The sequence below is a fragment of the Salvelinus namaycush genome, chromosome 11, assembly GCF_016432855.1.
Source record: "Salvelinus namaycush isolate Seneca chromosome 11, SaNama_1.0, whole genome shotgun sequence".
Taxonomy (NCBI): Eukaryota; Metazoa; Chordata; class Actinopteri; order Salmoniformes; family Salmonidae; genus Salvelinus; species Salvelinus namaycush.
In genome coordinates this window covers 10,041,558-10,069,079 of record NC_052317.1, presented here as the reverse complement: position 1 = coordinate 10,069,079, position 27,522 = coordinate 10,041,558, and the positions used below count along the sequence as shown (strand labels likewise).

The following is a 27,522-nucleotide window of genomic DNA, read 5'->3' as shown; positions in this document are numbered from 1 at the left end:
ACAGCGAGCACCCTTGTCTTGTGCCCCGTCCCAAAGGGAATCTGTCAGAGTTCAGTCCGTTAGTAGTCACCATGGCATTTGGATGAGAGTATAGTGATTTGATCCATTTAATAAAGTTTGGGCCCATGTTGAACTTTTCTAAGACTGAGAACAGAAAGCTCCACTCCATCCTGTCGAACGCCTTCTCAGCATCCAGTGAAGCCAGCAGGACAGGGGTCTTCTGTGTGTTTACTTGATCAATAATATCAAAAAGACGGCGAATGTTATCAGAAGAGTATCTGTCTCTAATAAATCCCGTCTGGTCCGCTTTTATTATTTTGGGAAGAAGAGTGTTTAGTCTTTTGGCGAGCAATTTGGTAATTATTTTGTAGTCGAAATCCAACAAGCTTATGGGCCGAAAGGAGGAGCAGGATAGGGGGTCCTTGTCTTTTTTGAGCAACACTGTAATGCGAGCTGTGTGCATTGAGTCTGGGAGAACTCCGTTTTTGCAAAAATCCTCCAGCATTGGCATGAAAATAGGGCTAAGCTGGGGCCAAAAAGCTTTGTAGAACTCTCTGGGGAATCCATCTGGGCCTGGGGACTTGTTAGGTGGCATGGAGGTAATTGCCTCCAGGATCTCCTCAGGAGTGAAGGGGGAGTTGAGATCTTCTTGGTCGGTCTCTGATAGTTTAGGTAGCGAGATTCCCTCTAGGAAGGAGTGGAGTTCTGCCTCCGTGTGTTTTCTCTCAGAGGTATATAGTTTGCAGTAAAAATCATGAAAAGTTAAATTGATCTTTTTTGGATCATATGTGACCTCATCCTCTGCTGTTCGGATAGCCATAATTGTACGCTCTGACTGCTCTTTTTTTAATTGATAAGCAAGCAATCTACTAGGCCTATTGCTATACTCATGGTATTTCTGTTTAGTAAAGAAAACTTTTTTTTTAATCTCCCGAGTATAGTCCAAATTCAGTTTGGCTTTGGCTGCTTTAAGTTGACTCCAGGAGGTGCTGTCTGGGGATTGTTTATGTACTTTTTCACAGCGTTCCAGCTCCCTCTCCAGATCTAGCCTGTGTGCTTCCATTGCTTTTTTCTTAGAGGAAGCATATGCAATTAGATGACCTCTTAGTGTGGCTTTAGCAGCGTCCCACATTGTGGCCGGAGAAACAGGAGAATCTTTGTTGTCTTGTGTGTAGTTGTCTATCCATGTAGTTACCAATGTATGGAATGCTTCGTTTGATAGCATGGAGGTGTTGAATTTCCAGCTCTTTGATCTCGGGATGTTTTTGCAGAGGTCAAAGCGGAGGTGGACAAAGGCGTGATCCGAAAGCGCTATGGGTCCGATTGTACACGTGGCTGAATTTATGAAACTCTTTGGGATAAAAATGTAATCTATACGGGAGTAGGTGTTATGGACATTAGAGTAGTATGTATAGTCCATCGCTGAGCTATTAGTCTCTCTCCAGATATCTATCAGTCCCATCTCTTTAGTAAGAGAGTTCAACATCTTTGCAGATCTAGGATTTGTGGTGGGGACTTGAGATGATTTGTCTAGGGTTGGGTTCAGGGTACAATTAAAATCTCCGGCCAACACTCCAAAGGAAACACAATGCTCATTGAACAGGGTTATCATTTTCGACATAAAAGCAGGAGTATCTGTGTTAGGGGCGTATATGTTTAAGATAGTAATTGGTTGCCCATACAGTGACCCAGTTATCAAAATAAATCTCCCCTCCGGATCAGATATGTTTTTGTCAATTATGAATGGAACATTCTTATGGATAAGTATTGCTGTACCTCTACTGTTGGATTTGAAAGATGAGAAATACACCTGTCCCACCCAAGCTCTGCGGAGTTTGGCATGTTCAGCATCACAGAGGTGTGTCTCTTGCAATAGCGCGATGTCTGCTTTTTCCTTTTTTAGAGCACATAGTATCTTTTTCCGTTTTATTGCATGGCCTAGACCGTGGCAGTTCCATGTCAATAGATTTAAGGTACTAGTCATCGTCATCGAACAGTAATCGAACTTTAGTGCAAGTCATCTCTGGGTAAAGGTGGATAGTAGTTACAGCTGCGTTCACATAAAAGGAAAATAAATGGTTTACATAAAATAACAATCTCTGAACACCCCAGCCGAGTTCCCAAACAACTCGACATATCCCGTTGGATCTATTACCTCCCCGCTCAGTCACAATTCTGTGTTCCAACAAAAAAAAAGACCGGGAACAGTTAGCAACGCACAACGTCTCCCCCTCCCCACCAAAGAAATGCCTCATCCTCTCCGCCCCGCATTGAGTAAATGACAACGTAGCCCCCGTCCAGACCACATTAAAAAAGGGAGAAAATAAAATCAATAGCCCAGCCTACATATAGTAGGCCTAGGTTATAATATGGGGCCTATCCCTCTCAGCTAAAGGAACATAAATATAGATTGGACGGCTATAATGACATTTAGCAGGGCGGTGGGTCTTTGGATATCGGCTATATGTTGTCTTACCTCCTTTAGTAATAACAGTAATCGCATTTAGTCAATGGTCCATTTCTCATTGACCGGGGTTGTCTTTCAAAAAACGTTTTGCCTCTTCGGGAGTTTTGAAGTGTCGCAGGGCTCCTTGGTGAAGAATCCTGAGCTCGTTTGGGTATTTGAATCCCCTAAAGATGCCTCGGTCAATGGAGCATTTCTTCACCTCGTCAAACTCTCGGCGCTTTCGGCGTATTCCAGCTGACAGGTCCTGGAGTAAGGTGAGTTTGGCGTTTCCCACTGTAATGGTGTTGGTTTTCGCCGCCTGTAGGACTCGTTCCTTGTCGGTGAATCTCAGGAAACGTATGGTGATTGGGCGCGGTGGTTGTCTGGCTGCTGGTGGGGGCCTCAGTGCTCGGTGGGCTCTCTCGAGTTCTATGGGCCTGTCGGTGGACAGGTGGAGCCACTCGGGAAGTTTGTCTTGCAGGTAGCGGATCAGTGGCATGTTTCCCTCTTCTTTTTCGCCCAGATTTAATAGAACACAATTATTCCTTCGCCCCCTGTTTTCCAGGTCCTCTGTTTTCTCTTCCAGCTGCTCTATTTTTTTTTTAGCATATGCTATTGTTTCCATGGCGTCTGTCAATAAGTTTTCCGTGGATAGGATTCGCCCCTCTGCCTCGTCCAGGCGCCCCGCGTTTATGGTTATCTTGTTGTTTATGTCAGGCAAAGCATTTTCCAGGATTGTCACCTTGCCCCCTATCGCACTGAGCTGAGCGTTAATGGCATCTAGTTTAGTGTTGAGTTCTGTACGTTGGGATCTCAGCTCAGAAAAGATGTCTTCGACAGAGTGCGAGGTTGGCATTCGTTGGGCCTCGGGGGGGAACAGGTCCTCTTTCTCCTGGCTAATGGCGCTAGCTTTTTCTGAAGCTAGCTGCTTCTTGGAGGCTTTTTCCGTCGCTAGTACTCGAGTCCGGGTAAAAATGTCACCTGTAGTGTTGCCTTTTGAAGCCGCCATGACTTTTTGACTAAAGCTAAATGAGTTTAAACTTGAAGTGGAGGTAAGATTAGGAATTGGAAACTACTTGTGCGGAGCTCCTAGTTCATGCGGCCATCTCGTTCAGGGGTCACGTGATCCCCCCCAGCAAGGAACTTTTCAATGAATCTTAAATATTGAATTCTCAATTGTTAAAGTGCAATATGAGGCATGATACCTTCTTCCTTTGAACAATAGTGAATGAAAAAATATGCTGTGTCCACATCAAAAAAAAGAAAAAAAAAGCAGACCTGAGCTTATAACTTCAAATTATTTTTCAGAAAGATGATGTCTACATTGTCTGGGGAAAGGGTAGACCTCTTTGCAGTCACTATGTCCCCTGCCGTGGAGAACACCCACTCGCTAGGAATTGAAGTGCCAGGCACAGCCAGGTAGTGTCTTGCCATCATGGCAATGTGAGGGTATTTGCACTCATTGCTTTTCCACCATGCCAGTGGATCACCATCCACTGGAATGCCACTTGCTGCCTTGTAGGATGCCACCACCTCTTTGATGGTGTTGGCAAACGTCTTGCCTGTGTCCTTGCTCGCAAAGCGCTCCCCGAAAGCTCCTTCATGGCCAAATTATTTTGTGGAGGAGATGCCTCTGAGTCTGCTCCTGTCGGCTCAGTGGCTTGACCCTGCAGAAAGAAATTATCTATTCAACTATTTTCATAGAACTATAATTGTGGCAATAATATTTAATAAAAGCATTATTATTCCATATCAAAATGGATGATTCTAATAGCAATAGCATAGACTAAGATTAGACTGCAGTATGTTCATTATTTAAGTAATTCAGTCTTATTTTTTTACCTCTTCAATGCCCACAATCTCAGTGGTGAGATCACTGTATGTCCTCCGGCGTAGGGCAGGGTCTAGGTGAGACAGGGACTTGGACCTTGGATCCAGTGCAGTAGATCTATGAAGGTAGTCCTGTACATTAGGGGGGTATCTGGGGTTCATGTCCTCCCTAATGGCAGCCCTGACATCTCTAGTGATGGTGCTGTCTTCCTCACTTGGGGCCATGGATTGTAGAATCCTTGTTTTCATTGGTAGGATCATGGACACAGAGTTTCACACAGTTTCAGTGCTCAATAGGGTTGTAACTGTTTTGAGGGGTTTGAGCACCTGGAGGACCTCCTCTGCCACTTTCACGTTATCATCAGACAAGGTGCCAAATTTTTTTGTGTGTATATATATATATATATATATATATATATATATATATATATATATATATATATATATATACAGACAGACTAATCCCTGGGGGGAGAATTACATTTTTTGGGGGGAAAAAATAATATATTTTTTTTCTCAAAAAAAATGTAATTCTCCCCCCAGGGATTAGTCTGTCAGTGCAGAGTATACAGCTTGCTCCTGCTTAAGATGGCGCTCCAACATGTCATAAGTGGAGTTCCATCTTGTTGTGACATGGTGTATGAGCTTGTGGGTCGGTAGCTGTAGCATTTCCTGCTTGGTCTTAAGCACATGAGCAGCTGTTGTGCTTCGGTGGGAAAAAAAACCCACCTTCCTGATCCTCCCAAGGAGGCGGTCCATCTGATTCACCTAGATTCCTCTTTGGCATGCTAAATTGATCACATGTGCAAAGCAAGCTATCTGTGGCCCCAGTCCAGCCTCTATCACGGCATTTACTTGGTTCTTGGCATTATCTGTGGTGGTTGGGATATTGCTATTGGGCCTCTCTAGCGTTCACTCTGCTACTGCTAGCAGTACCTGCGCCAGATTTGTGCCTGTGTGACTCTCGTAGAGGGGGCGTGTCTGTAGCACCGAACTTCGCATCTCCCACTCCTCTGTGGTGTAGTGAACAGTCACGTAGCTTTCCATTGCCCTCGAGGTCCAGCCGTCTGTGGTGAGGGCAACAGAGGATGCCTTAGATAATTTGTCGACAATTTTGATATTTTCCTGTTCATAACGATCTGGCACCATCTTCATACTGGAGTGGGTGCGCCAGGGGATTTCGTAGGGTGGCTCAAGCACTTTCACCATATGTTTAAACCCTTTGTTTTCCACAACAGAGTATGGCATCATGTCTGCAGCGATAAACATCCCAATAGATTTAGTGACGGCTTTAGCCCGGTCTGATTCTGCAGCAAAGGGCTGCTTAAATGCCGCGGTGAGAAGTTGGCTCCCGCACTGACACACCAGGGTGATGACGCTTTAATTGAGTGGTCATGCTCGGTGTATTTCCATGATCCATACGGCTTTCTTGTGGCACAATGCCTACACACCGTAATGGTGTTGTCCACCACCCTTCTTCCATATTTGACAGGAAAGCCAAAATGCTCCCATACATGAGACTTAAATGAAGCGGGAGGCTTTTCCACTTCTTCAGCTCCTCCGCTAGCAATGCTATCACCGCTCTTTATGTTTTCTTTTCTTTTTGCAACGCGAGCATCCAGGATTGATTCAAAATGCCCCGTTCAAGTGAACAGTACACACAACTGCTTTAAAAACAAATCAACCTTCCGGCTTCAGAGTAAAACACAGCACTCATCTGTCTTGTCTTTATTTTTTCACTAACTCTGCATCGATTTAGGGAATTATTACTTTAAAAAGTAACAGCGGCAGTAAAACGATTTCACACTACGATGGTTAAACTTTGCAATTGATCCGCGGTTCACATGCGTGCTGAACCGTGGGGGGGTGATCCATACAGATCACAGATCAACCACTGTCCGTTACACCACTAGTTGTCAGCCAACCCCTCTAAGAGCAGCACATCAGTGTTTCCCCTAGGATGTTGGCAAGAGTTTTATGTAGAACGACTGCGAGGTCCTTCTGGTGACTTTTTAAATGAACATTCTACTTCAAAGTGCATGACAATTTAATTATGTTGACACCATCTGAAATATAACTAATGGGCAACTTTGTTAAAGAAAGGCCCCTGAACTCTGTAATTTCTGAACTATGCAATGATATGGGCAGCAACCATGTGATGCTTTTTCAACATACAGAAGTGTGCTGGTTATCAAGGGGCGAAGTATTGACATGTTTTTTCTAAATTGAGAGACGAGCTTAAAGTTTTCTTTACTGACCATAATTTTCACTTGTCTGACCGCTTGCATGAGGAGTTTCTCACACGCTTGGCCTATCTGGGTGATGTTTTTTCTCGCCTGAATGACCTGAATCTAGGATCTACAGGGACTCTCCGCAACTCTATTCAATGTGCGGTACAAAATTGAGGCTATGATTAAGAAGTTGGATTAATCCAGTTGTTTTGACACAAACAACTGGATTCATTATCCCTTTCATGCCCTGCCTCCAGTCCACTTACCGATATCTGAACAAGAGAGCCTCATCGAAATTGCAACAAGCGGTTCTGTGAAAATGGAATTTAAATCAGAAGCCACTGCCAGATTTCTGGATTGGGCTGCGCTCAGAGTATCCTGCCTTGGCAAATCGAGCTGTTAAGACACTGATGCCCTTTGCAACCACGTACCTATGTGAGAGTGGATTCTCAGCCCTCACTAGCATGAAAACTCAATACAGGCACAGACTGTGTGTGGAAAATGATTTAAGACTTACACGGAACCCAAACCGGCTGCGCGCATGCGCCATCGTGCATAAATGTATTTTGTCCCCCTACACCAAACGCGATCACGACACGCAGGTTAAAATATCAAGTGTACTGCTTTGACTTGACTGTTTGTCTTTGACACACACGCTTTTGTGTTGTTTCTCAGTCACGTTACACTGTTTTATTGGATGTAATCTTTCTATGATTAGTCCTGTCACAGGCGTAGAATCTTCAAGTCCTATAGTATGCCTTTGCTTTTAACCCCTCGTCATCTGTTTGTTTTTCAGCTGCTCCATCGCTTTTCTAGTGGTCCCTGTAAAGAGAAGTAATGTAATCATATTTCAACACTAATTCAGCTCAGTGAAGTTGCCTTGCTCCGCAGTGGGTTTGAAGACTAGTGTTTGCACAAGCCCTTAGCTGTTCTGCGAGAGAGAAAGAAGGAAAGTGAAATGGAATTTGAATTGTGGCTCAGTTTTACATTTCACGCCCACAATCCAAGCTGTGTAATGTGTTTCGACAGGTTCTGTGAGTGATAAAAGTCAACAAAGATTCTTGGAATTTGCAGGTGAGACAAAATTTACATTGTTGGATTATATTTTTTTAACATTAGGGGCCGGGGTAATTTGGACATGGCACAGTGTATTGTAGAAGATATTAAAGGAATGGTTTCATTATCCAGATCCAGCCACTATTTCTTCGGTGCTGCGCTCAGATCTCAGGGCATAGTGGCTTTTCCTTTGTCTCAGTGGAAACAAGGGAACCGATGGTAGAGGAAGCCAGTTGGATAATATTACCTCAGTTATGGAGAGAATGAGACGTTTTTTAATTTCCCAAAACATAAAAAATGTCTCTCACAAGACTATACTGTATGATTAGCCTAGTTTGAGTGTTGGCTCAGCATAAAATCCTTCTTTAACTACACAGTGTTGACCACTTTCAACCATTGCAGTTTCTTAAGTAGCTGACAAGCAGGGTGTGCTTTACCTGTTAAAACAGACTTCTTTATCTTCCCCCTCCCCATGAGCACTGATCTTAGCATAATGGAAAAGTGAAACTAATAGCACTTATTGGTGATCCACCTTATTGCATTAACACCGCATTGGGTAGTCTTAGATCGCTCTCTAAAGAGCGTGAAGGGTTGTCCCGAGGATTTTTTTTAACAAGGTTGTGGCGCCACTAAGTACAGCCGAGGGGAGGTCCCAAGGGGTGCAGAGATTTTTGCGTGTTTGAACACCTGTAACTGCCATTTTCTGAAATCTAGAGCAAAAAATTATATTTAAAATATATATATATATAAAAAAACAAGAGTAGATTGGGTAAGGTTTGACATGGCCTAAGCCAGGGATCATCATTTATTTTTATTATTTTTCATGAGTGGATGGTGGGGAGCCGGAACAATTTGTACTGCAAATTGACTGCAAGAAGCCTGGACAGATATGTTTGACTCAAACGAAATCATTTTAAACCTTGCTTACCTTTTTCGTATATGATCACGTGTCTCTTTATTATGTATGGGAATACTTGTACAGATTTCCAGAATGTAAAATCAATTGGAGCTGATATCCTGGTGTCTTTTATGTCAACAATGAAAATGCTACATTTGTTTGTTGTTGCTCAGAACTTGGGGGGGTGGGGGCAAATAAAACACACCAGTTGGGGAACCCTGGCCTAAGCCATTTCTCACAGCCAGACAGCCTATTTGCACACAACACTGACTCCTTCATCCTCAACTCCATTTTCCTCCTCTGCATCTGTCCTGTAGGTGATGTGCCATGTGAATGACAGAACCACCATGAAGCCCTCACACAAGCTGCTGTTCGTCCTGTGCCCCATGCTGGTCGTGGGCTTCATCTACTACTCCTCTGGGAAGCTACACCTGCACGTATGGGGCCAGAAGCCACGTGAGTTACACTAGACAGCCTACGCCTCTCTCCAATCATCCATCCATTCGCCTGTCTATTTGCTAGACTGCTGGTCTGCCTCTTTTTCAATTGACTTGCTTTTCAGTCTGTTGATTTACCTGTCTTTGTATTTGCTACTGTCTCTGTCTGTCAACCTGTGTGCTTGTCAGTCAGTCCATTGTTCACGGATGGTCTGTCAGTTTGTGTGTCAAGTCTTCCTCACTTCCTGTTGTCGTTTCGGACCACAAGCGTATCTCGATTTGCCCGCTAGTCCCATCAGTCAATGCCTCCCCCGGTCCCCTTGGGAGAGCTTAATTAGAGTTGATGTACAGCCGCTCAGACTCCCTGCTACTAGAGAGGATTGCAACAGACCTTGCAAGACAGGTCTAGCTGTTTGCTATATACTGTACATGTATTACTATTCCCTAGGTAGCCCATTTCTCTCATTCATTTCCTGTAGTTGACGAGGACTACATTTCCACCTGGACGGTACTTCTACAGCAGGGTTTTCTAACCCTCAGGTTTTATATATTTTTTTCTGGGCAAAAGACATTTAGATTTTTACAATTTTGTTAGACATAAGACTGTAAGAACACCAGGAAATCATCTCCAAGTGATTTTCATTTTGTAAATCTGTTTACAAATGTAAGCAAGGTTTGATATGATTGTTTTATGCAAATATTATATCTGTTTGGGTTTCTTGCGGTCAATTATTTGTAATCATGTTCCGGCCCCCCGGCCATCCTCTGTGGTCAGTGCCCGAACCCACCTGGCAGTTCTGGATACTGGCTGGTTATGAATCAGGGTGATGGAGAGGGTTACGTAACGGTGGAAAATCTGAAACCTGACAGGGCGTGTATGGTGGGGTGATGTTTCACTAGTGCGGGTCCCTGAAACTGTTCTTTGTAACCAGTAGAGGGGGCTAAAAGATTCCCAATAACATGCCCTGGAAATATTTGAACTGGCAGGCGGAGGTGTGTTTCATGTCAGCAGGGAACACTGTGTTTGTGCTTCTCAGTGGAAATGTTTTTTGTTTTGTGCTTTAGACTATGGTTGCCTCTGAGAAACATGTAGCCGGAGACGTTGTGTTGAAGGAAGCTTGAGGGGCTAGTTTGACACTTTGACACTCAGTTTGACACTTCAAGTTTTGGGGTCTTGTCCACCGGAGGGTACAGTAACAGCACAGTGAGACAGGCGTCCGAGAGGGGACGCCTAGCTTTTGGATGCCATCCTAAGTATCGGACTTCCTCAAGTAACTTGTCTTAATCTTTGTATACTCCTCCCATTTAAATTAGTCATAAACATTGGAATTTTAGATAGGTGTGCTCCTTCAAAGAAACTTATTTGAGTCTTTCATTTCACTCCTCTGAAATATATTCAGAAATGATTTATGAGGGTTCCGAAGTCACTGTTTCCAATTATATTTCTCACAACACCAAGATGGCAAATTTTTATTCCAGAAAAATACTATTTGGGAGTTGGAGCTTTTTGCACGCTGCTGCCAGATGTTGAGGTCCCGATGTTTTGTTTGTCCAAGAGGACAGGTAGCATGTTGACAAGTCCCTTTTGTGTGCTCTCCCAAACTCTGACCTTGTGATCTGTTATTTCACCAGAGAGAATCAAACAGGATAAACCATGTTCTACACTTTTGAGGTATTCTACTCTGGGAGTCTGAGTCACCGTTCAAGGTGCATACGCTTTTAACTACTGTTATGTAAATATGTATCCTTACAGTGAATAGGCTAAATTTTATTTTGGCATTTTACAATGTAGGCCTAACACTAAACTGGTGTGTCACAAACCCTGAAATGGTCAACCGAGCAGGTAGGCTATAGGGCAGAGTCCTCATGTTTGAACCCTGATTTGAAGGCTATTTTGGCTTTTAGCATGACCTACCTGACCCCTTGAACTTCAAACAAGTTCATATGAATGTTTTCATTCCCACTGTGGCAACTCGAGAGGATGTTTGACACTTCTGAAGTTGCCGTGACAAGACCCCTGTGTGCATCGCTTTACACCGTCAATGTTTAGGGTCCCCGGTTCCCCTCTCTGATTTCATTACTCTCAAGGATTAGAGCAATGATGCCCACATTGCCCATATACTACACTTGGTTATAGTGTCAGGAGACTGAGCCCCCTCTCCCAAGTCCATTTGCACATCACTGACTAAGGGGTCTTTATTCATCTCTCATAAAGATGCCTTGGCTGGGTTTGAGTGAGTGCTTCAGTTTGACAGTCAGTCTGCATCCGTTTAATATCAGAGCCTCTCGAGGCCTGTAAGTGGTCCTCCACTACAGACAAATTTAATGAACCGTGACAACCGGAAACGGTTTGACGGTGTGCAGTAGGAAGTGAGAGCATTAGCCCCCGTTGACTTATGTATGATTAAGGCTTAGTTAGCATTGGAGAAGAGGACATCTTGACATGTTATCGTTTCTCCCAGCCCTCATCGCTTCTGTCTGCCACCCTCGGCACTGTCACGCAGGTGTGACTGAAAGTGGACACTCAGTTTTTGTCTGTTGGTACATCACCCAAGGGTGTCGACTGTGAAAGACCACACCTGTGTTTGGCGTATAACCAATTTGTGGTTTGCGTCGGCGACAATCTATGCAGCACATTAGCCACCTGTGGCTTCATACACGGCTTTCGTTCTTTCTACACAGCTAGGTTTTTATCTAGGCAAGGCTTGGCACGCTTGGCCTTATGGTTACAATTAGTTTAGTTTCTAATTGGGGATTGTATTTGTTAGCACGGACTTGTTGTACCATTTGAGAGAGAGTTTGGTTAAAATGCCAGTTTATGGCATAGGTATGTGCATCTTTCCCTTCTATATACCTGCTTTCCAATACCGGAACGATGTGTTTTAGTTTGAAACAAATCGATGCAATATGAGGATTTGTTGCATAAACACATTAATTTCCCATTCTAAATTCAAATCTGCTGCTGATGGAGCTCATGAGCTGGGCCTCTGAGCTGGGCCTCTGAGCTGGATCTGTCTGAGCTAACTTCTCTCTCTTTGTGTGTGTGTGTGAGAGAGAATTATGTTTGTCTATGATATGTACTATGTAGACGCCTGATTTGAGCCATAAGAGAGACTAGGCATCTATCACTCCACTATCAGATTAGGGGACGCAGTAATGTTCCCCCGACCCAAGGCTCTGAAATCCCATCATCCACTAATTAACTTGTCATTTTTGCAGATTTTAATTGAGTTGGAAACAATGATGCATCTGCAACAATCAACTATCATTCTGAAGACTAAGATGCCTAGTTTATGGCACAGTGTCTTATTTTAAATACGTTTGATCTTTTTTCCTGAATTGTGTCCATTTTCACCTCAGATTCTTATTACCCAAATGTGTCCGGATTAAATTTCTAGTAATTTTATCCAATTTTACATTTAGATTTTTTTGTTGTTGTTGAATAAAACACTGTTGCTGTAGTTTGTCCATAAACCATAATGTTATGCTACTTGAAGTTTACATTAAACTATAATATTTATTACATAAAAACATTGTCTGTGGACATGTTTCTCAATACTGTCATTGCTGTAAAAACTCACCCATGATGCATCCTCTAGAGCAGGTATTCCCAAACAGTCCACGTATGGCCCTGTTGGGAAATATACATTTGGGTGAGGTTTCTTTCTCCCCCAAGTAGCCTCGTCATAACGGTCCGTATGTAGCCAAACGTAGCTGCTGCTCATGTTGGTATCTGTACTGATGGCGCAAAAGCCATGACAGGGTGACATAGTGGAGTGGTAACACACGTGCAAGCAGTTGCTCCCGACGCCACTTGGGTATACTGCAGCATCCACCGAGAGGCTCTTGCTGCCAAGGGAATGCCTGACAGCTTGAAAGACATTTGACACTACAGTGAAAATGGTTGACTTTGTTAAAGCAAGGCCCTGAACTCTCGTGTATTTTCTGCACTATGCAATGGTATGGTCAGCAACCATGTGACGCTTTTTCAACCTACAGAAGTGCGCTGGTTATCAAGGGGCAAAGTATTGACACTTTTTTTTTAAAATCGGGAGACAAGCTTAAAGTTTTCTTTACTGACCATCATTTTCACTTGTCTGACCGCTTGCATGATGACGAGTTTCTCACACGACTGGCCTATCTGGGTGATTTTTTTTTTTTCTCTTCTCAGCTGAATGATCTGAATCTAGGATTACAGGGACTCTCCGCAACTATATTCAATGTGTGGGACAAAATTGAGGCTATGATTTAAGAAGTTGGAGCTCTTCTCTGTCTGCATTAACCTTTCTAGTGCAGGCGTTCTGCTAGCGGAACCCCTCGGCAACATTCCGCTGAAAAGGCAGTGCGGGAAATTCAAAAATATATTTTTTAAATATGTAACTTTCACACATTAACCTTTCTCGCCCCGGGGTTCCGCTAGCGGAACACCCACAACATTCCGCTGCCTTCGCAGAGCGCGAAATTAAAAAAATATGTTTTAGAAATATTTAACTTCCACACATTAACAAGTCCAATACAGCAAATGAAAGATAAACATCTTGTGAATCCAGCCAACATGTCTGATTTTTAAAATGTTTTACAGCGAAAACACAATATATATTTGTTAGCTCACCACAATAGCCAAACACACAACGCTATTTATCCACCGCATAGGTAGCTTTCAAAAAACCGACAAAATATAGATATAATTAGTCACTAACCAAGAAACAACTTCATCAGATGACAGTCTTATATTATAACATGTTACACAATACATTTATGTTTTGTTCGAAAAATTTGCATATTTAAGGTATAAATCATAGTTTTACATTGCAGCTACAATCACAAATAGCACCGAAGCAGCCAGAATAATTACAGAGAGCAACGTGAAATACATAAATACTCATCATAAAACATTTATGAAAAATACATGGTGTACAGCAAATGAAAGATAAACATCTTGTGAATCCAGCCAATATTTCCAATTTTAAAAAGTGTTTTACAGCGAAAGCACAACATATGATTATGTTAGTTCAGAGCCAAGTCAAAAAAAAACACAGCCCTTTTCCAGCCACTGATAGGAGTCACAAAAAGCAGAAATATAGATCAAATTAATCACTAACCTTTGATCTTCTTCAGATGACACTCATAGGATATCATGTTACACAATACATGTATGTTTTGTTCGATAATGTGCATATTTATATCCAAAAATCTCAGTTTACATTGGCGCGTTACGTGCAGTAATGTTTTGATTCCAAAACATCCGGTGATCTTGCAGATAGCCACAGAAATCCCAGAAATACTCATAATAAACAGCGGTAAAAGATACAAGTGTTATCCACAGAATTAAAGATATACTTCTCCTTAATGCAACCGCTGTGTCAGATTTCAAAAAAACTTTACGGAAGAAGCATAATCTGAGTTAATTTGGTTCAGTTTGGGGTCTGCGGATCGATGCATCTTAAACATTTGAATTGGGGACCGGTGTGTACCGGTGAATCGTTACGTCCCTAGTATGGCCGTTTTGGTGCAGTCTCCACTTAAATACTAGGCTAGTACCAAACAAAATCCAGGGTTTGCCTGCCTAGAATAGCCATGCCTCTTGCTTTGCTTTAATGATCAAACAGAATACAATTCATGACTCCCGTCTCATTGTTCAGCAGAGGTCTGTTGGTTGTGCTTGATCATCAGCAGTTGGATAAAAGAACACGACAGCTGTCCTCTGCTTATTTTGATAGAGGAATTTTTTGTTGCTTGTGAAGACATGGGATGGTTCTGTTTGAACCTGATCCTCGGTATGCAAGAGTTCGCCATATTTATCTCTTAGAAATATAAATTAAAAAGACAAATCTGTAAGGGGAAGTGGAAAGGAAATGTGGACCTGTTGCCAACTGCTAAAGATAACAAACCCTCATAAACAGGGCAGGGGGATTCAAAGGTCAGGGTGGGTCCGCAGTTAATTTAATTAAGTTAAACAGTTTTACACGGCCTGATAGGCAATGGTTACATTTATAAGCCCTCCGTAATGGGCCAGTCCAACCTGCCTGAAAGTCACATGGACTTTAGGAGTAGTCTCCTCTGTCTTGAGAATATTTTGTAGGGTAAAAAACCAATATGTTCACTTTGAGCCCAAGCTGTGTCTCTGTGCATTCGTTTTCTATCCGTCTCTGTGCTTGTTTATGTGCTTGTTTATCTGCTCTGTCTCCCAGGCCTACTCTTCCTTTTCCTGTCGAGCCCTCTTGGTCTCAGTTGCTCCAACAGCTCACCGGCGATGGCATGAGTGAGCTGCCATTCTGGCTCCTCTGATGTCCTCTAACCCATTTTGTTTGCGGAGATTGATTCGGAGCCCACTCATATTCCAGTCTAAAGGTCAAAGCACCACAGGTAGAGGCGCTAGCCCTCTTTCATTGGGTGACAGTGGGAAAGTGGCGCAATCGGGATGCTTAGGGGCTCACGTTGGAACATCAACAACTTTCTGCTAACACTACAACAAAAGCCTTGCGTTTTATCCTCTCCTTATGTCTTTCTGAAGAGAATGTACTCATTCACTCTTTACTGTGGTCTTTGCTTGTACTGTTCAGAAACCACAATAACAAACACTAAAATAACCGGGAAGGTGTATTTCATATATATATATATATACACACACACTACCGTTCAAAAGTTTGGGGTCACTTAGAAATGTCCTTGTTTTGAAAGAAAAGCATTTTTTTAATTTTTTAAATAACATCATTGATCAGAAATACAGTGTAGACATTGATAATGTTGTAAATGACTATTGTAGCTGGAAACGGCTGATTTTTAATGGAATATCTACATTGGCGTACAGAGACCCATTATCAGCAACCATCACTCTTGTGTTCCAATGGCACGTTGTGTTAGCTAATCCAAGTTTATCATTTTAAAAGGCTAATTGATCATTAGAAAACCCTTTTGCAATTATGTGCTGATTTTAAAGGAGCAATAAAACGGGCCTTCTTTAGACTAGTTGAGTATCTGGAGCATCAGCATTTGTGGGTTCGATTTACAGGCTCAAAATGGCCCGGAAACAAAGACCTTATGAAACTCGTCAGTCTATTCTTGTTCTGAGAAATGAGGGCTATTCCATGCGAGAAATTGCCCAGAATCTGAAGATCTCGCACAGCGCTTTGTACTACTCCCTTCACAGAACAGCGCAAACTGTGCTTTTCTTTAAAAAAACAAGGACATTTCTAAGTGACCCCAAACTTTTGAACGGTTGTGTGTGTATATATAAAAACTTTGGGTACTAATGCCACTAACCTCTCCTCCTCCTCCTTCCTCCTTGGCTGCGGACACTGTTTGCCATGGTAACCCCCACCGACTGGGTCTATCTGACCCTCTTGTGTTTCAGAGTTGGAAGCGGACATTGCTCTCACCGTGGGACGAATAGTAGGCCCAGGTACAAACCTTTCCCCCCTTTCCTCTCACCCCTCTTCAACAATACACTTCCAAGTGCCTCCTGAAAAGCATATTATACCTCAGCGGCTGTGTTTGGGGGGGGGGGGGGGGGGGGGGGGGTTCCTCATCTCTTAAAAGTTCACGCTTCTTTTATTTTGTGCCAATAGAGCTTCTCTGCAGTCGACATCATCCCAATTAGAAAGTAAAATGCTTACATGGAACATGTCGTGGTATTCAAAGGCAAGCAGGGGAAGATGAAACAATCAGTAAATCTGGTCTTTGATAGACGGTATTACAGAGTAGGACAGTTTTACATTTGATAGTTGCTGCTCATCGTTATTGGACTGTGTCGCCTCCCAACATCGTGCATGGCCAGACTCCCTGCAGGGCTCTGTGTCGCTGCCCACTGTTGGCCCCACACTTGGCACCCTTTTCCCTGGAAAGGGCTACTGGACATGCTCCCAAACCGTTTTTGAAAGGCGTCCTATTGAGATGGGATGGCGAGCGAGACATTTGTTTTACAGGCAAATGTGGCACCATCTCTCTCCAACCTTTTGAACCCAGTCAACAACCACGCATACCCTAGACATTTCGATGGACCCCAGACACGGGTGAGTGGGTGAGTTTCAGCCGGCCTGATCCGAAAAGAGCACAACTGTAAGCTGCACGTAGACTCCTCTCGACTTTGACCACATATCCCCAAACCCAATGTGGATGGAGCAAATGAAGCACAGCTCAATTATTCATGTCGCTTGTATTAAATGTGATTCAACAGCGCCCTCTGTTGTTGATCACCAGGAGAGTGCCTCTGGATCAGTCACGGAAAAGGGGCATAAAGTATAGGTTAGGCAGCAACACAGAGTCTGAAAGCATCTGGCGCTCGGTGATTTCAGTGGCCAAGGTTTGTGCTGTACAGGCAGGGTCCTGCTGCTTTCTCCACTCAGCTCAGGAGGCTACAACGTGCTTCCTTCCACCAACACACACTCATAGCCGCTGCATTAAAAACCATGCCCCCATCCACCCGTTCCTCTCTCTCTCGCTCTCTTTCTCTCCTCTAGCATCCCCCTGAAGGCGTAGCACAACCACAGGAGTGGTGAGAACTGCTTCCCTTTCACCCTTTTCTCCCCAATTGCTAATTGTATTGTTTTGATGAGGTGTCATTTATGTAACAGGCATGTTTTGAAATGGCTGTCCTGTTTATGTTTATTGCATCACAGATATAGCCTATAGTATTTACTGGCTTCATCGGAAGATGCTGTTCAGTTGTGAGTAATGGTAAACATATGGATAATTGAGGAACTGTAGTAGCTTTTAGAGATTCACTAGTAACGTACTGTAAGTCTTTGCTGTATTTCAGAGACATGGCGACATGTCAATACTTCAGTAACAGTTGGTTCCAGAGACCTGGAGCATTCTGTAGACCTAACGGTTTGACAGAATGACATATAAACTAAGTTAGCATGCCTGGTAGTAGATTGGCGTCATGCCGAGTCACGTCCAGGTCACAATGCTGGATACATGTGTACACAAACGGACTGAAGTGGAATTCAAATAACTGTCTTGCGGAATTAATTTCCATGTTGAAGGACACGCTATTACTAAGCTGTTAACCGTTTTCTCTTGTCTCAGGGGAAAACAGCAGGTAGATATTTTTAAAGGCACATTTGGCTTGTGCTTCTTTCCCCCTCTACTGAAAAAGCCTAACCGCCGACTACGCTTGAAACGGCACCTATGGACCTGACCCCACATGGTCCTCCTCCATAGGTGAACCACAACTGCTGTTTTTAACTTATCATTTGGACTTGAACCTCAGCGAGAATGTTTTTGGCTGGCTTTCCTTAACACCCCCGCTTATTTGACCGGCCGCGGGAAAAGAAAACCCTCTCTAACCCTAATGCTTTCAACCAAGTGTTTTGCTTTTGCTTCTTTTTTCTTTATGAAATGCACAGGCTGTTTACTTGGCGAGAGATGTACAACTACATTCAACATGAGGATGGAGGATCACTCTGTCTCCCGTGTATGGGACGAGTCCTAGTTCACAAGCCATTTTGACTCCTGTTTGTTCATTTCAGTTTTCTCTCTTTCTAGTGTACGATAAGCAGGGCTTTCTGCTGAAGCTGGATGGACAGTTGTAAGTAAAACGACTTTTTGGTAAAGTACAATTTTATCATTTTAAACCAATAGGGTTTGGTTACTCATCTCCAATTGATTGTTGTAGCTGGTTGTCCGAGGCTATTCTTTTTTAGGAATGGGCTTAGCTATAACCAAGACGTCTCCCCTCATAAGAATGGGCTGTATTCAGTTTAAACAAAAACAAATCAGAAACTGAACTGGAGATGGTGTCCTGAATATTAGTTAGATTAACTCTGGTTCTTAGATTACATGTAGCCCAATAGATGTAATCAATGGGATAATTAGTCAAATGTGACATTGAACTTGTGATTTATTCATCTCACATCCATCAGTCCATTCAAATAAACATTCATTGGGATTATTTTGGCCAATTTGACACCAAGCAGGTGTGCTGGGTCGAATTGTAATGGCCATATGAATCTCTATATGGCTAATGAGTGTCAAGGTTTGTTTGTGGGTTAAATGGAGGTAGGTGTTGGTTCTGGCTTATATGCAAACTTGAGTAATTGTATTTTGTTGGCCTGAGAGCTCAGCTATGTATGTGTGTGTGTGTTGCACTCCCACTGTAAACTTTCATAGGAGGCCTCAGTCCCTCGTCCCCTAGCTCACAGGCCATATTCTCATCATCACTCCGGCCTCTCAGAGGGCATGTCTGTCCTCACCATACATTCACACTATAAGCACAACTTCAGGAGAAGGGTTATGCTGGTTCTTATCTGGGGCTGCTAATACAACTGCCTGCAGCAGTGGCCACCAATTCTGATCACTCCCTCTGACTTAGCAAAGATAGCACGTCAGCAAGAGACCCCAGTCCACTCCAGCTACAGCCTGTCCATCCACGCCCCTCCTCCCCCCTGTCATACCCCCCCATCTTATCAACACTGACTCGGTGTGTGACAGATAGGCCTCCCATAACGCTGGGACCTCCCTCCTTTCCCCCTGTTTATTTGAACTAGTCTCATGCCATATAGCAGGTAATTAATGAGTATGATCGCAGGGAGGAGGAGATACAAGGGGCTGGTTTGAACTTGAGCTTCTTAGTCCCTACTTTACCTTTTAAATCGGACAGGACCAGCATAGGACGGGCTTAAGGGGACATATCAAACTGTTTTTAGTTCTATCTTCCAGGGAGATCTTTGTCTAAATTGGATTATGTGTAGAAGTGCAAACACTGCTTGTTATCAGGTCACGTTGTTCTCAGTCTCATCTAATCCCCTTTATCCTCCCCTCTTGGTGCCACTAACAGGCCGGCGGAGTTGGCGTACAAGTATGGCAACCTCAGCGAAGGAGTTTGCAAGCCGGGCTACGCAGCGGCCAAGATGACCGCCATCTATCCAAAGTGAGCAAAACTCCTTCTGTTCTCTCTTCAGGGTTTGATTAAAGTCATTGGGTGCATCTCAAGGGTCTTAAGAGGCTTCCTCTCCTTGTCTCCACCCCTTTTGTACTTTGCACTGACTTGAAAACTTGGGGCGGCAGGTAGCCTAGTGGTTAGAGCGTTGGGCCAGATCGAATCCCCGAGCTGACAATGTAAAAGTCTGTCGTTCTGCCTCTGAACAAGGCAGTTAACCCACTGTTCCTAGGCCGTCATTGTAAATAAGAATTTGTTCTTAACTGACTTGCCTAGTTAAATAAAGGTTAAACTAAAATCAACTAAAAAAGTTGTAAGATGAAGGCAAATTCACAGTAGGCATATGCCATAGTTCAGTTCAGTTCAGTGGAGATGGAGAGGAGGAAAGGCAGCCACTTTAGATTATTGAGACGCTCCCCTGGAGACGTTACGTCATTACTCCAGCCAGCATGGCCTACGGGGAACAGCTCGTAACATAAAAGCCCCACATTTCCACACAATCTTTTAGGTTTCAGTCATGTTTCATTCATTCATTTCCTCACCACAAACTTCATACCATTTCCTCGTCAGCCCTCCGAGCACAAAAGCATCTCTGTTGGGAGAGCGTAACCCCCCCCATCCTCTCCTCATTTGAAATGGTCGCAAGTGATGCCTCAGAGGCTTATTGTCGGAGGGGCACCGACTTCCTGTCCAGGAGGGCATGACTCATCACTTCCTCCTTCAAACACAATCCACGGAACACTTGACGGCCCTCCGTGATGTCACTGGGCCTTTGATGCCATCCCTCCACCCTTCTCTCCAGCCATAGGTCATTATTCCATGAGGCCTCATCAGCTATGGCCAATAGAGGAACATTTTCCACATGGCAGAAGATTTTCCCAAGGCATCTTACTCAGCTGCTCCTAAATGTGGAAGATGGTGACTCCATCTTAACATACGATGAGGTTGTGTTGATGTATAGTCTGAAAGATGGCTAATTGTGTCTCATAATGCTCATATTCGATTAGACCAGCAATGACTGTGACAGCTTTATTAAAGATATCCTGATATTTCTTGTATTCTGTGTGTTATACTTTCTGAACCGAAAATACTGGCATTTTTTGTGTAGATAACAGATTTTCGTACGGAAACCCAAAGGGGCCGTCGAGGCGTGTTACACAAATAGGCTTATGATTATTAAGACTAGAGAGAAAAGGGCTTACTTGGAAGAGCTACGCTGGGGCTCTGCAAAATTAGAGCAGTCGTTAAAAAAGTCGCCTGGTTTCCAGGGAACTGCCCTCCCAACTAGGAGGCTGTGTGTTAACGATGTCTCCCAACCACTTCTTCTAATCAGCCACACGTTTTCAGATCAAAGTTCCCTACAACAGCGAGCACCTGCTTGGGACCGCATTGATTACTACCACGTTCACTTCAGTCACACACAGTTCAATTAGCACTATTAATGGCTTAGAGTGACAAAGTTGGGTGTATCTGTTAGATGTCCTGGAGTTTGAGGTTTGTGATGGGGGAAAGCAAAACGTGATTGGTCGTACATGACATGTACAAACACAGATGCCAAACAGCTTGACTTTTCCCCCCAAAAAATTGTTACAGCCTGAATTCAAAATGGATTCAATATTTTTTCTCACCCATCTACACATAATACCACACATTTTTTAACATTCACACCCGTGATTCAATACACCTTTGGCAGCGATTGCAGCTGTGAGTCTTTCTGGGTATGTCTCTAAGAGCTTTGCACACCTGGATTGTTTAATATTAGAACATTATTCTTTTGAAAATTCGTGCTCTGTCAAGTTGGTTATTGATCATTGCTAGACAACTGTTTTCAAATCTTCCTATAGATTTTCAAGCCGATTTTAAGTTTAAACTTTAACTTAGCCACTCGGTAACATTTAATGTGGTCTTGATGAGCAACTCCAATGTATATGTGGCCTTGTTTTAAGTTATTGTTCTGCTGAATGGCAAATTCATCTCCCAGTGGAAAGTTTGTTACTCAGTAATGTGTTGTATTGGATTTGCCCCAAACATAACTTTTTGTCCTGAATACAAAGTGTTAGTGACACAATCTCAATTTAATCCATTTTAAATTCAGGCTGTGTAACAATTTTTTTTTGTAAAAGTCAAGCGGAGTGAATACTTTCTAAACGCACTGTATGTCTGTAAACGGCTACCTCTTCTTGGCCACTTTTCCATGTCAGGCCACTCTCATAGAGGAGTGGCAACCCCAGCTCTGTTATCCAGATCTGAATCCCATCTTTGGTCTCTCATGGCCAAATTGGATAATAATGCATGTAAACATGTAGCCAGCATTTTCTTTTTTGGCAAATTACATTTTGGCATAAATTCATTTTAGTCTGTAGTAAAAACAACTGATGGTTATTTACTTGGCCAGATCCCTTAACCTCCCGAATTTGAGGTCCCTCCCTAATCATCTCCATCCTCCATGTTTGTCCTCTTCCAAAAGGCCCTGCCCAGTGGAATCCAATTTATTTTCAACGCTTCCCCTCCCCTCACGCCAAACTGTTTGTATTGGAGCTCTAAATCAAGTGTTGGCGGTGAACTTGGGCGGCGCGGTTATGAAAATATGGCCCCCAGTGAGAGGAAATGAGCACAATGTGCCTGGGCCTCCTGTTTTGGGAGCACTCTCTCTTTAAGACAAGCAAACTATCCCCTGTCTGTCCATCCATAGGCTAGGATACTCTTGACAGTCCCAGTTATTTAATGCCCGGCTCGGCCCCTGAAGCCACATGTTAATGAGTCACGGTTTGTTTTGGCAAGGGTCTTTGCCCGTCTGTTTCTGTCAGGTGATGTGTGGAGAGAGAGCCAGACATGACTGTTTACGCTTTTTCTTTCTTGGTGCATCAAGTGCAATTAAGGAGTTTGGAGGACGAGGACAAGTGGCTCCTCTTGTAAACCGTGTTTGCTCATTTGAGTTCAGATACGATTAGTAGGATGTGAAGTTTGGTGACCTGATAGCAGAATCGGATTCCTTTGGTGATAGTAGCCATCTTGACTGGGTGCACTGTGGGCAGCCGTAACTAATTGTTGGTTAAGACAACCCGTGGATGTAGACGCAGCCCCCCTGGGGGTTAGCCTAGTGAAGCCAGCCTGAGTTCCTCCTCCAGATGTTGTGGTTTGCGTCCCAGGCCTGTGTGAGTTGTAGAGAACGTCTTGTTGTTGTCAGTGTAAACACCACGGGGGCCTCGCTGTGTAATCACAGCGAACTAGTAGTCTCGCACACTAACACTCGCTCTCACATTGGTCCTCTATGCTGTGTAGGTTTTCATAGGACGCAAAAAGATTTTCCCTTGTTTAAATGGGCTTACAATATAGTATAGCATGTAATGTTTATCCATACACATTTTTATGACTAGAGTCACCTAAATCTAATCTCATATTACTTTTCTACCACAACCACATTTTTCAAAAGAGCTACTAATCATACAAAGAATTTCTCCACAAGAATCACTTCTGACATATAAACTGTCCTTGAACCAGTAATACCCTTGTTTAAACCCCAATCTGCGAGCGTGTTGTGAGTACCTTAAGTGCGAGCTGTAAAAGTGGAGTGTTGGAGGCATGGGCTTGTTAAACGAGGACCCTGGTGCTCTCCCCAGCGAGACAGCGGGTCATAAAAACAGACATCCATCGTCCGGCCACACTTCCAGAAGCAGAACGTACAGCCCGGGTCTGAGGCCTGACCAGGGGAAGTGGCTCTTTTTTTTTTATTTGAGAGGAGTGCTTTATCAAATAGTGGTTAGTGTAGGAGCACTTTGTTCGTGCACCGGCTGTTTTTGCAAACATTACAAATCAACACTGCCTACTTTAATTTCCTTGAAACATCCCTTCCCAAATCGTCTGGGACAGATAAACACTGACATCAATACATCGTCAGGACATGTATACCCAGACTGTCAAGAATGGTTTCGGCCTTTTCCTGGGAAGAAACATTGTCCATAAGAGTACATGTAGCAGACTTGTTCTCTATTTTCCTCTCTTCCTTGAGTCAACCCATTTTGCCCCCTGTGTGAACGGGATGGGTTCGGTGAACGGGGGAGTGGAAAAGTGGGATGACGCGGTTAGATTGATGAGTGGAACAAGCGTCTCCTCTTACGGCCCAGTGTCTTTAACTCCTGGCGGGGAATTAACACTAGAGCCCCAGGGTCACGGAAGAGTTAAGTGGGGGCCATGAGCTTCTAGGGAGGAAGAAACGCTTTTAGAAAGAAACTGTCAGCTTCTAAGTTAGTGTCCAGAGAGACATCAGGGTTGTGCACACCCAACCCACGTACTCTGCTTGATAACCTAATACACAGGTGAGTGAGTTATCAGGTAAACTCTGTTGCTCATTGGCAAGTCTCAATTCAACTTGATGAACACAGCAATCGATCTATGGTGAATATCTCACTAAACATTATCTGGCGCAGGAAAGGGCTCGCTTTTGAACTCTGCATCTAGAAATGAGAGGACATCGCAACACAGTAGGCCTATTTTGGTTAACTTAAGTCATGCTGGACTTCTCATGAGTGGACAGACAAACTGTTTTACAAGTTTTATATTATTTGACTTCAACTAAATGCAGTCTCAAATGGCTGCCTGGCCCTTTTTAATAGCCGGGCACACGTTTCAGCAAATAAACACGTTTTCAAATAACCGCTGGGTTTAAAATAATTATTTACGAGGTTACAGTGGACACAGCTCTGATATTCCCACGGTCATGTGCATTAAACATACATTTTTTTATTCTGGCATTGTTGCTAGCCGTTGCGTCCCTGTCCCTAATTTTCTTTTTTTCCCGAGCTCTCCATGGTGCTGAAGCGCAAAATCAGGTGTGTATGATAGGCAGCCTAGTCTGCACGTCTGATCTGTGATGTATTTGTTGTTTTAATGTTTATACGGGTCACAATAAATAATGTGGTAGTCGTTTCAATATTTTATTGAGCAAAAGCTGTGTGTATCATTAGCGGGACGCCGGTGAAATTGGAGGGCGCGCAATTCAAATAAATAATCGTAATATTAAACATTCATGAACATACAAGTGTCTTATATCATTAAAAAGCTTAAATTCCTGTTAATCTAACTGCGTTGTCAGATTTCAAAAAGGCTTTACGGCGAAAGCATACCATGATTGTCTGAGGACAGCGCCCCACATCAACATATTTTTTTTAACCAGCACAGGCTTCACAAAATTACAAATAGCGATTTTAAATAAATCACTTACTTTTGAAGATCTTCCTCTGTTTGCAATCCCAAGGGTCCCAGCTACAACATGAATGGTCGTTTTGTTAGATAAAATCCTCCTTTATATCCCAAAAAGTCAGTTTAGTTGGCGCCATCGATTTCAGTAATCCACTCGTTCAACATGCAGACAAAGGAGTCCAAAAAGCTACCGCTAAACTTCGTCCAAACAAGTCAAACGACGTTTTTATTTAATCCTCAGGTATCCTAAAATGTATAATAAAGTATAATATTTCATACGGAAAGTAGTATGTTCAATAGGAAAGTAAAATTAGTAAGCGTGCGCCCTCCTCCTCATGCGCTGAAAGACTGATATTGTACCGGTGGTCTCTTCACCAAAACTCCAAATACTTGTTTGTTTTTCCCCCCAAAAAGCCTGAAACCTCGAATAAAGACTGTTGACGTCTAGTGGAAGCCATAGGAATGGCAATATGGCAGACAGATTTACATAGAAACCCATTATAAGAGCCTGGGAGCTTTTTTTTTTTTTTTTTTTTTTTAATCTTCGGATTTTCGCCTGCCATATCAATTCTGTTATAGTCTCAAACATTATTTAACAGTTTTAGAAACTTCAAAGTGTTTTCTATCCAATGCTACCAATGCATATCCTGGCTTCTGGGCCTGAGTAACAGGCACTAGACCCTATCCCTAAGAAGTTAAGTAAATAGACGCTTGGCTCGAATAGGAGCCCGTCTCTAAGTGCTGTTTTTCTTCATCGATTGAAACACCAGGCTATTTATTGAAGTTTTACAGTAATCCCTCCTGTTCTTCTTTCTATTGTTCTTCTCACAGGTTCATGAAGCCAGCTCCCATGTTTCTCGACCGGAACTTCAAGCGGCTGGCCAAAGTCCGCAATTACTTGCCTCCATTTGGATTCAAAACACAAGGTAAGACAAATTGTGCGTCTAACATTAGACAGATTTGATTATTCCATGTATCTCATTGATGGCAATGGATGTGTCATTAACTTGTCATGGTGGTTTTGGAACGGTGTATAGATGATGATTTGGGCTGGATAGGTAAGCTAAAGAGAAGAGGGTGCCAGAGCTCTTACCATCCTTATCACCACGGGCCAGTTAGTGCATCTTCACGCTTGGTGATAGAGCTGGCAGAACATCCTTCCTGGCCTACTTGGGTTGATCTCACGCTTCTCCTGTCATGCTCTCTGATGGTTACACACACTGCCACTGACTGTGCCATTGCATGGGTTGTGGCGAAGGGTAGAGGGTGAGAATGGGATGCTTGGATATTACAGGACGTTTCTTGCTACGGCAACATCTAGACAGTGAGACAACACTTCAGTTTCTCTGAACTTCTACAAACTTTTATGGCTTTTTCTTCAACTTCAACACCCATCCTGAAGGTGAAATGCATCAAAATACTTAAGTCTTCATTCTTTCCTCAATTGTGAAGCAGTAGGGCTGGCACAATAACCAACTGTTATGGATGAAGACCGTCATGAAAATAAAATTAGAATAAAATAAAAAATGATATTGAACAGCTGACTGAATGACCAAAATGCAGGAGCAGCACACATAGAAATAGAGTGAATAGAACAGGCTTGGAACCTCTAACCCTGGCAATTTGACTGGCATACTCATGGGTACAATCCCAATGTCTGGCTGGTATTGTGATGTAGTAATTTCCATGGAAATGTACAATGTTCATTCAAATGACGTAAACAGATGTGGCTCATGCAATGGAATGTACTTTTTTGGAATGTGAGTTGAATCAACAAATCATAGCACATACTTGACTTCCTACTTTGCTCATAGGTCGAACGTATAAAGGTTAAGACAACGTCGTCACAAATCTGAGACCAGCGCCATTGCTAACTGGCATAGCCGGTACCATTGTTGAAAAGAGTTATGGGATATTAGAATCACGTTGTCTCAACATAGCTTTGCTTCTATGGGTATACTCGTAATGGCTGCCAGTCCACCCATTATGCCATCATTGACTTGAATGGGGACTCCTGTTTTAATTATTAATCCTTTTTTTGTCCGATTTTATTTTATAAACATTACAAATGACAAAATCATACAAATATCAACTACATCACACCTGCCCAGACCCACTAGCACACACCCCCATCACCAGCGCCCGCATCACTTGCCGCCACATGGTTTGAAACTGCACCATTTTGTTACTCTCCGTAGCCCACGCACTTTCAATATTTAAATAATTAATCCTTAGATTTATCCATTGTTATTGATGGCGGATTAATTTTCGTGGGTTTAGTATTAAAAAAAACATTTGAGAAGAGAATTGTCATCCATCGGGTATCTCACTACACCCCCATATGCCATGTCTTGAAATATGCAGACAGACGGTTTAAAAGTAGGTTTACATTGTAGTATTTCTGACAGCCAACTTTCTAGTGCCGCCCAGAACCTCCAGACTTAATAGCATTCCCAGAAAGCAAAATTCCGCCTAGTCACATCTCAATACGGGTTTAGGTAGCTCACTGACAGGACCGTCAAGAATCTATGCATTTTACGAAT

At 43.1% G+C, this 27,522-nt stretch overlaps 1 protein-coding gene across 5 annotated transcripts in view; it reads left to right on the top strand.

Moving 5' to 3' along the window:
• Positions 1-27,522, top strand: part of LOC120055788 (CMP-N-acetylneuraminate-beta-1,4-galactoside alpha-2,3-sialyltransferase-like) — an 81,870-nt gene that overhangs the window by 11,157 nt on the left and 43,191 nt on the right. For 3 of the 5 annotated variants that reach the window (XM_039003753.1, XM_039003750.1, XM_039003752.1), the window contains exons 2-6: positions 8,779-8,917; positions 16,253-16,300; positions 18,388-18,430; positions 19,679-19,771; positions 25,811-25,905. In XM_039003753.1, the coding sequence (XP_038859681.1) occupies positions 8,782-8,917; positions 16,253-16,300; positions 18,388-18,430; positions 19,679-19,771; positions 25,811-25,905 (415 nt within the window). In that variant the 5' untranslated portion in view covers positions 8,779-8,781. Of the gene's footprint in view, positions 1-7,536; positions 7,582-8,778; positions 8,918-16,252; positions 16,301-18,387; positions 18,431-19,678; positions 19,772-25,810; positions 25,906-27,522 lie in introns of all 5 variants that reach the window. The other 2 variants (XM_039003751.1, XM_039003754.1) reach the window with 2 other exon arrangements.